At 37.7% G+C, this 10,552-nt stretch overlaps 1 protein-coding gene across 1 annotated transcript in view; it reads left to right on the forward strand.

Annotated features, from left to right (window-relative positions):
- Positions 1 to 10,346, forward strand: part of PARG (poly (ADP-ribose) glycohydrolase) — a 66,604-nt gene extending 56,258 nt beyond the window's left edge. The window contains exons 16-18 of the mRNA XM_010072479.1: positions 3,065 to 3,170; positions 8,468 to 8,596; positions 9,974 to 10,346. Of these exons, the coding sequence (XP_010070781.1) occupies positions 3,065 to 3,170; positions 8,468 to 8,596; positions 9,974 to 10,134 (396 nt within the window). The 3' untranslated portion in view covers positions 10,135 to 10,346. The remainder of the gene's footprint in view (positions 1 to 3,064; positions 3,171 to 8,467; positions 8,597 to 9,973) is intronic.
- The last annotated feature ends 206 nt before the right edge of the window (positions 10,347 to 10,552 follow it).

Here is a 10,552-nt window from a genome sequence, read left to right on the forward strand (position 1 = left end):
CAACTTGTGCCTGTGTTTTCAAGGCCTTTGCTGCTATCCCACACAAGTTTTGTCTCCTAACAAGAGATGCCTGTTACCAATCTCCACTTCACATAGCAAATTCTCATCAGCTAATAAGAAGGCTAATGGGCCAGAATGAGGGCCTTGCTTGGTTAGTATAAGGCATAGGAAGTGAAAGGTCTGTGGCTTGTTATAGCAATGGTAATGCTATTTTTACTGGGCAGTTGAGTACAAGAATGCTTATGCACTTATCCTTTATTAATGCGCTTATATTTGGGTTCCAAAAGTGGGAACAATAAAGTCTGTTTAGTGTTTATAGATGCAGCAAGCCTTTGCTTTAGCTAGGGTGTTAAATACAGGGTATTCTACTACCATTGTTAAAGTCTCCTGCTTTCTGTAGTATAGGATGGCATAGAATAATACAGGATGCATTTTAAATAGATTCAAACATAGGGCAGTGTGCTCCTAATTCTCAGCTGGAAAGGGAGTATACCTGAAAGCTCTTTTAAAATTTTTTTTCCTCCTTTTTCCCCTCTCAGAAATGATATACAGCATTGAAGGACTAATTTAATTTCGTTATAAAACTTTAGCATCTTGACTGACGTAACATTCGTCAGCTTGTTTCTTCATGGTTGGTAATGAAATTAGCCCTGAAAAAGACCGTAAATACATTTTGTAAACTTCAGTGATATCTTAGTACAAAATTCAAATTACCTACTCTAGTGAATTTATGATCTGCCTACAATTTTCAATATTATTGATTGGGTTTTGATTTTTTAAATAAATTATGGTAGATCCATGCAACTTTTATACAGTGTGTTGGTTTGGCTGATGTTTGATATGAGGACTGATGAGTATTTGATGAAAATTTTAAGCCTGAGTTAATTCTCTGTTTACTACAGTAAAAATTTCATTAAGTTTATTGGAGGTTCCGTAATATTTTAACAAATCAAATTTTTTTTTAATGTACTGTGGTGGGTTTTTTCCATTTGATTTAAAATTAATATTAATCTTAAGATTTTTCTGTGGGTGAAAACAAGTTGATGGAATAAGCTGCAACTCTGTTTCTATTATGATTTCATAAATCAAGGCTCAGTAAGCGTAGTATGTGCACACAGGTTTTGAAATATGAGTGTATTATGTATTAGTAGATACAGCTCAGTGTCCAGAAGTTCTTTTGTTTGTTTGTTATTTTGTTAGACGTTAGGAAATTATTAAAACAACTTAAAGTGATTCTTCTTACAACTTGTATTTCCTTATAAGCCTATATGATTTTTCCTTTGTAAGATCTATTTGTCATAAAGAACCAGATGTTCACTCTTGGTTAGTTTCCTCAGAAGGTAGCTGTCTGAGGCTGACCCTTGTTTCTGGTGTAACCCATACTTAGAAAACACAATTAATATTGTCTAAAGTCAGCTGTTCAGAATGAGAAAAAAAAACATTGTATGATTTCAGCATTAAGATTTACAGATATACGTGTAAGAGATGTCACTGTTTCATCCTTGCTAGCCCCTTGAGATTATTGGCTAATAAAGACTCACTAGCAAGGATTTTCCCAGTTGTGAGTTCCACTTTCCAAATGCTAAGGAACAACTGACTTATAATTGGGCTTGCAATCCCACTCATACATGTCATTGAGCCTATTTTGATAGTCATTGATTAAAAAAATCTACAACTTCATATTTGGCAATACCCTAACAATTATAGTATGCAGAATATGTTTCAAACAATGCTAACTGTGAGAACTATATATAACAGTTTTATATGAAAACAAAGCAATTGTAAACATCACACAACTTCTAAATAGTATGAGATACCATATATTTGAACCTGTGTACAACTTGAATTCATTTATGTAGTTCAAAAAGAACATCTCTTCTGCTTCCCATATGAAAGCAACTGCTTCAAAACTGCACAGAAAGCTTTCATGTTCCTGTATTTCTAGGTGAAACTCATTTAAAATATTTAAAGTATTGGGGCATTGTCTCTTTTTACAAAAAGTGATTGGTTTTATCTTTATCCTTTATTTGGTATGAAAAATCTTAGGGGAGTGCTTACTTAGGTATTTTTCTTTATTGCTACTGAAGTCCTTCCAGTATTTCTGACTTTCGCATTGTGTCTGAGAAGACAGTTTTTGTTCTCATGTCCTGGCAAGCTGAGAAATACATGCCCAGTAAGTAAAAGCTGAAAAGGGCATCCTGTTGCAACACCCATCCATTTCCCTCACTGGGAGCATGGAGTTTGAAGAATTATTGTCTGTACAGTCAGAGTGCTAGCTTGCTTGGCCCACTGGTTTCATACAAACATGCTTTGGATGTTTAGCACACTAATAGCTCTGACTTGAGAGAGCTCAAGAAGTTGCATGCACCTGATGTTGTATAAGTGCTCCTTATGCAGACTCTGAATCATGGTACCCTGCTAAAGTATAACTAACAGAAGTCTGAACTTGCATCTTAGATCAGATGCATCAGGAGTGAAATCAGGGGTACTTCAATCCGTACCAGACAATTGCACCAATTCAGTAAATTTTTATACTGTTAAAAAACTTCCCAAAGAGATTTATCCTTTTTTCTATGTGGGGAAGCACCTACCTTTACTCGAGATTTCTTAGTGAATACCACACTTTTTCCTCCTACCCTCATTTATTGCATTAGACCTATATTCTAAGATGACACTTTTATTTTCAGTTTTGAGGAATTTCAGTAATACTGGATGCAGCAGTTCAGCTGTCATGTATGCTAAATGGGACAAAAAGTAACAAACACGATACAATCTACTATTAAAGTTATTCTCTGCTCTAGATATCCTGAAAAGTTTCCTGTAGCTATGATGAAATCACTAAGTGTCAGCACCTGTATCTGATTTTTAACTTGGATCCAAATAAGGCAAAATTCTTCTTGCCTTAAAAACTGATTTACCTTCAATTTAGACTAGTGGCGTATTGAAGTAGCTTGAATTTGGTATTGCTAGAAGACAATACTGGTTATTGTTATCATCTTCTTGTTTAAAAATATCACACCAGATTCCCTTTCAACTTAATCTTCTTACTCTTGTCTGCCTGCAGGCCTACTGTGGCTTCTCTCGACCCAATGTTCCACCTCAGCATCTCTCTGCAATAGCCACAGGAAACTGGGGATGCGGTGCCTTTGGAGGGGACTCCAGATTAAAAGGTAAATTGTAGCAATGCATTAATGTCCAAATGAATCAAATAACTTTAGATTTTGATTCTTGGCCTTTTTTTTTGTTCACCTACATTTTTTTGTTTGTATGACTATATTTTAGCCAAGAATTTGAATAATAGTTAAACTGTCCATAGAGCTGGTTCACTAGCTTTGGTCTTTAGGCCCTGAGTAATGTGGCCTTAAACAATAAAAATACACACTGCTTTTATATGCTATCTTCAGTTTAAAGTTTGAGGTAAGTACATGATGGTGAAACGCCAGGCTGTAGCACAGAAACCTTCAAAAGCATGGGCACGCAATATCAGTTCACAAAAGAACATGTTCATTGCAGTTCTCAGTCATCTAAATCGGTTCACCTTTCTGGAGCAGTCTTTTTAGATCATGCCTAAAATTTGTATCTCTGCAAAGCTGTTTAAAGTACCTGGTAATTTGCAAGGCTTCATGAACTTGCTGTCAACATTTAATGTTTAGTTTTGCTCCTTAATATACTGTTGTATGCCAGAGAGGTTTACAGTCACTCAGACATGCTTCTTTCTTTCCTGACATGCCTGCTACATCACACACTTTTTTCTTATTCTTTTATTTTTAATTAGAGGATTTATAATGCGGCAGATATCACATGCCTACATTCATTTAAGACGTTTTCCATCAAGTCAAGAGCTGAGGGATCCTGACATTTAAATTGGTATCCTGATTCTTGTTCAAAGTAGAAATTTACATTTTTCTTGTTTGCAGACACTTGGGGAGTATTTAAAATTTGCTTTTCTGAACAGCTTTAGGTGGTTACACTGAGACAAGCAATCATCAGGCTACCAGCTTCATTAGTTTTCTTTCTTAATGTGTTTTATTCATTGAGCATCTATTTTTTTCTCAATGGTCATTGATTTCCTGACAGTTGTTTTTTTTTATTTCCGTTAGATAAAATGGGCTTCCAAGTGCAGATAATCAATATCAAAAGTGGATTTACATAGCTGATTGTGTTTATGCTAGGAAGGTTTAATAAATGCTTTGATTTGCATAAGGCCTCCTCTTGGATCTGAACTGTAATATCCTATGTGTGTTTTTTTTTAATGTATGGGTTTCTGCTAAAAAATATGGCTCATCTGATCTAAGCCATTATTTGTTCAACACTGGATGTGACTTTTAGAATAGGGATTGCTCACTGCAATGCTTTACTTCCTATTCCCATTGGTCAGAGCTCGAAACTGAAGTGTACTGACAAAGACCGGCAGAGCTGAGTCCATTTGGTGAGGTCGACCATAAAAAAAGTCTTTGATGGAGAGAAAGAAATGAGCCAGGAGATGCGGTGCTTTGTAACTTGGATATGGACTCTGGGCAGAACAAGAGCATGCAAAGACTTGAACATTCTCTTAGTTTTATTTTAACGTAATATTTTAGTTTGAGCATTCGCTTATGTAACTTTTCCTCTGGTTTTAGATAAACTTTATTTTTTCCCAAAGTCTGTGAAAATTAACACTTAACAGCAAGTTACACCACTGCTGCTGTTATGAAAAATTCATCTATGTCTGTACTCTCAAGTCTTCTCCTGTTCTTTTGGCAAAGGCCTTACATGAAAGACGGTGGTTTAACTTGCATTTAAGTTACTGGTTTTGTAAACTCAGCTTAATTTCTTAGTTGACTCTGAAAAATCAATACGTAATAAAGAGAATTAAATGACAAGTGATGTGCTATGGCATATGGAGCTAGTTGTTTAATGTGTGATGTTTTTCTCTGAGCTGATGCTGACTAGAAACAAGATGGCTTCGTTCTTATTTTTGTAAACTATGAGCTACAAAAAGAGTGCGGAGGTTGTAATGTGTGTTTTTGTCAGGACAGAGTTGCATTTGGTGTATAATAACCAAATTAAGTCTTTTCTACTTCACAGATATTCCCTGCACAGTCATAAGTGCTAAAGATGTTTCTCCCTTTTTGTTTTAAAATGCTGTATAGGTTTATTCTGAACTGCAAATTCTCTCAGTGGTTTCACTTCATTCTAAGCAATTTTCTTACTCTGGAGAACAATCTTTTACACTTCATAGAGAGTAATGAATTCTTAATTTCAGGATATGCTTTAGAAAACTCTGAGATTATGAGTATCACAGTTTCATTGAACCCAAATAAATAGTTTTTGTTGACTGCCTGGGCTTGACAGTGTATTGCAGTGACAAACTAGTTTTCATAGTTTAAAATATTGCTTTTTTTATTTAACGTTTTTAAATATACACCCTTGTCCTTTCAGAAGTAGTATCTGGATCTGTAGCAGAGACTTCAGAACCACCAAAGTACTGGATGTAATTGGATATAACTGGTTAATGCATTATGATATTTTTAGCAATATTTTTTACTCATGAATTAAAGGAACATGATTGTGTATAAAATACGGTTTCACTCAAGGTGATAAATGATGTGAAAACTAGTGTTGTCTTAAGGGAGGAAAAAGACAAAATCAGGCTTTGTAAATTAAAGACCTGGTACATAAACAAGACAGATTCTAGCAAAGTTAGGGATGTTTCCACAAAATTTTAGTATTAACTTAAGACTTTCAATACTGAAAAAAGTGTGTTTATATAATTGGCAGAAGTTAAAAGATTTTGTCTTGCTTTCCAAACCAGGGGATGATTTAATAATTACTAGCTACAGGGGCTCTGTGCAGCTGTCTAGAGATTGGAAAAGTGTTGTTTCATTGAAAATGCAAAGGAAATTATCTGATGAGGCATCTCATAAATACGTAGATTTAACTTCTAACGATTGTGAGAAAGTACTTCTTAGCTGCACTGGTGTTCTTATTTATCTGAGAAAGTAAAGTTTAATAGGAAGACTGACATCAGCTTTAAAAAGACCCTTGTAGGATTAGTGGAAGGAGAGAAAAGCGTGCGTCTTGCCTCATGTAAGTGTGTATGATATTGAGGTGCTACCATGAGAGTACTGCAGTTCAGAATTTGCACAATAGGCAAGGAGCATGGGGGTTTAACTCAGTGTAGCATTGCTGCACCTGCAGCAGTGGAGTTTCATTCTGCTTGCCTCTGATGTTCCTCTGGTGTCACTTTCCTCACACCAATCTCTGGACTTTGGCTGCACTGCTGCAACAGCACCACAGTAGGGGAGTCCCTGGTGATAACATCCTTTCCTCTGGATAAAAGGGACTGAACATATAGGGCCTGTGTGGATAGTTGGGTCCCCAGAGGGATTCATATTGTGCTTCTCCCACTGTTGCTGGGTGGTAGAAGGTGGTGTGTCAGCACAGACATTCCTTCAGGTGTGAGTCTCCAAGAGTTAAATGGGATCACGTCATCTGGGCACAAGGGGCAGGAGAGCCCAGATCCCTTCAGTCCCCTATACCACAGGCTTTATTGCTCTTCCTGTGATGCTCTTTTCTGTGTCAGTAGCATAGAAAATCTCACATGGTATGTTGTATCATTAATGCTCAGAAGAGTGTGAAGCCCAATTCTTGACAGAAATTTTGACCTTTATTTCATAAGATTTATAGCAATTCAAAATAAGCAGTAGGATATTTTTAATATCTTCTGTAAAGTTAAACTGCATTGTTTGGAATGAGTAATAAGATTAATTAGGTTCTATTCCCCTATGCAAGCTAGTTAATTAGGCCCTTTAAAAGCTGAACTGCTGAAGCTTCACCAAATTCACAGACAGTTCTGAAGTTTAATTAAAATATCATTCCCAGATTGAGATTAATTTCACATGTGAATCGTGTAATTTATAATTTTAGCTATGGGTTTACAAGAGGGGTTTTTTTGATTAAAGAATGCAGTATTTCATTAAGTCTCTGTTTTAAAATGTGAAAGATTCTTCAGCTGAGCTATGAACAGCTTTCTCTTAGTTTCCACTAGCAGGTGGCAATGCAGTGTGTACGCTATTTTCTTTGATCTTTACAGAGACAATATTAATCACATTTTAATTACTTGCTGGGTAGAAAAGGAAAGAACATCAGAACTGTACCTATAGGCTCTGAAAGAAGACAAGCTGCAAGAGACTAAATAGTTGCTAGGGTCCATTATTTGGACTGTTGTAATGTTACCTGAAATGACTGTGATTGTACATGTCTGCAACACTCCAGCCTCACAGTACCGGCTGGTGAAAAAGCTGTACTCTTGTAATAGTTTGGTGCTACCTAAGAGGGTCCTGGTTTTTCTTCTCCCCATCCCTGCTCTGGTTGCATGGTCTGGTGCCCTCCTTTGCATCAGCCCCAGGTCTTAGCAAGCCCTTCACTCAGACCATTAGCTGCTCATCTAGCAGAAGACGATTAGCTTTTGTTCTTTTGCCCTATAACTTTTCTGCTAGTTTTGTGAATGGAATTGGCTCAGTGAGATGTCTGATGAGCATCTGAGCACTGCAGAAAAGTCAGGAGGTGGGTAAGAAGGGAGAAAACGCAGCTGGACCAGAGCCACTTTCTCCAATTGCTGCAGGTCATTAGCTTGGCTCAGCTGAACCATTGATCAATACCCCAGATGATTTCACAAGATGAATCTTCAAAAACCTGTTTCCAAGATGGGAAGCATTCTTCTTTCTTTTCTGTACGTAAGAACAAATTCTGTCTGTTTCGTAATGCTAGCCATTGGCAGAACTTGAGATGCAAATTGATCCAGGGAGTTTAAGCTGGAAGTCAAATAACCTGAATTGCATTCCTGGCATCTCCACTCACTTTTTGTAGGTCAGAACAAGTCATTGTATTCCATACTGCATAGGTGACATGGACACCTTAAATTGTACAGTAAGAGGCTGCAGAACCATAGATCTCGTCTGGGGAGCTAAAAATCAGGTCAGCTCCTACTTTGTGTAGCTTACCTAGTGAAGGAGTTGGCTTCATTCCTTCTGAAGGGTGGCAGAGAATGGAAATTGGGATGTGCTAACAGATGCTTTTTACCCTACTGTTTGTGATTCGATGCGAGCAGCTTAAAGCAGGCGGTGTCATCTCATGCTGTCACTCGTCTTCATTGGATAATTAATAATTAATAGCTGCATGCTGCTTGGGGCTGAACAGGGACCAAAAAAAACCCCGCTGATTTTTAAGCACATTGTTTATCTGGAAAGTAAGGGTGGTTGTCACTAGTGACTCCACCAGAATACTTCAACACTCTGAGCTGCAGTGCCTAGTATTCTTTATCTTTGTTTTAAAACTGGAAGTAATACTTATCTACCCATTGTTCAAAATGCTTTGGAGCATTCGCCTGAAGACGGGTGATATAATTATTTGCTGCTTTGCTTTTCCCTTCAGCAAATTGTTTTATCCTGTGTTCATGTATGTAATCTTTTTTTGGTTTTTCTAGCCTTAATACAGATATTGGCAGCTGCTGAGGCTGGACGTGATGTTGTTTATTTTACCTTTGGAGATGTGGAGCTGATGCGGGATATTTACAGCATGCACACTTTTCTCTGTGAGAAGGGCCAAACTATTGGTAAGCATAAAGAAATCTTTTCATGCAGCAAGGAGACTTAACCAGCTCTATAAGTGGAAATTGTCCCATAAGAATTACTTTCATCGAGTCATGAACACAAACAGATGTGTTTAATTGTACCTGTTTGTACCTATTTGTACCAGGTCTATTTGCACCTGTTTCCAGAGTGGGGAACTTCTCTGATTCAGGGTCAACTGTGCAGTGTTAATCTGTTAGAAGACTTCTAGAATCCTTTTGTGATTCACTTGGGAGTTATGCTTCAGAATTTGGAATATACAGATATATGTGGTAGACAGAAGATTTGCAAAAGTTTTTAATGTAACTCAAAAGACTTTAGAAAGGGAAAAATGTGTTTACACGTTCTTGATATCAATTTGTGTTATAGTAGTTCTGGCTTGATCCTACAAGATGTAGTCAGATGCGTTATCCAGTAGCAATGCAAGCAGTGTATCCGTCATTATATCCAGTGTATCAATTGCTAAATGTCTTTAATTTCTGGGACAGAAGCATAAAGCTAGGTGATTGGCAATATCTTCGTAAGTAATACGTATGCAAGCCTGATATTTTAATAACTTGTGCAGGAAGCCCTCTACTCTGCCCTGGTGAGACCGCATCTGGAATATTGTGTCCAGTTCTGGGCCCCTCAGTTCAAGAGGGACAGGGAACTGCTAGAGAGAGTCCAGCGCAGAGCCACAAAGATGATGAAGGGAATGGAGCATCTCCCTTGTGAGGAAAGGCTGAGGGAGCTGGGTCTCTTTAGTTTGGAAAAGAGAAGGCTGAGGGGTGACCTAATTAATGTTTGTAAATACGTGAAGGGTGAGTGTCAGGAGGATGGAGCCAGGCTCTTCTCTGTGACATCTAGTGATAGGACAAGGGGCAATGGGTTCAAGCTGGAACATAGGAGGTTCCACTTGAATATGAGGAAAAACTTCTTTACAGTGAGGGTGACAGAGCACTGGAACAGGCTGCCCAGAGAGGCTGTGGAGTCTCCTTCTCTGGAGACATTCAAAGCCCGCCTGGATGCGTTCCTGTGTGATCTGATCTAGGTGTCGTGCTCCGGCAGGGGGATTGGACTAGATGATCTTTCGAGGTCCCTTCCAATCTCTAACATTCTGTGATTCTGTGAAGCTCAGCAGAAACTTGAGGGAGCCCACCTGTCCTGGTTTCTGAGCAAACTTCGGAACAGTCACGTTCCAATTATAAAGTTGTCTACCTTCTCTTTCACTGCTCATTTAAAGAAATGTTCCTAGCCACTATCTCAATGTGAGTCTGCACTTCTAGTCTTCATTTGCAATCGTACGTTCTTTGTTTGCAGTCATACATTCTTCATATGGCTTGATCTTACATGTTTTTTAATTATTTCTTTTTATTTTTAAGGGGATATTTATAGGCTGTTACTGAGATATTACAATGAAGAATGCAGAAGCTGTTCTACTTCAGGACCAGATGTCAAGCTGTACTCTTTCATATATAACACCATTGAGTCCTATGCAGATTCTACTGATGATGAAGAAAAAGGGTTGTGCTTTGAGGATTAAAGTAAATTTGTTTGATCAGAATATTGTTCATCTCCTCCCACCGATATATTGTGCGAATCGCTGGGTATAATGTATCAATTGGCATAATATATATATTGACTGCATTGCTAGTTACGTGTAACACCCAAACAAAAAAAAAAAATCTTTGAGAGACAAGCGTTTTTTGTTTGGTTTCATACATGAAAACCTTGTTCATGTGTGTACAGAAAAGATTTCTTCGGTAAATCTGGTTTGCATTATACTTTGTTAAGCAGGATATTTTGGCTCTCCTCTGTATTTCAGTCAAGAGATTGCTGAAAGACTTCAGAAGATTTCTCTGTACTCCTTTGTCTTTGTTTCAGAGATCTTATCTAGATTTCTCCTGTAACCTTTGTGCTGGAGTACAGGCAGCCATGCAACTCCTGTGATGATTTTAGAG

Source organism: Pterocles gutturalis, unplaced genomic scaffold (genome assembly GCF_000699245.1).
Source record: "Pterocles gutturalis isolate BGI_N339 unplaced genomic scaffold, ASM69924v1 scaffold11597, whole genome shotgun sequence".
NCBI lineage: Eukaryota > Metazoa > Chordata > Aves > Pterocliformes > Pteroclidae > Pterocles > Pterocles gutturalis.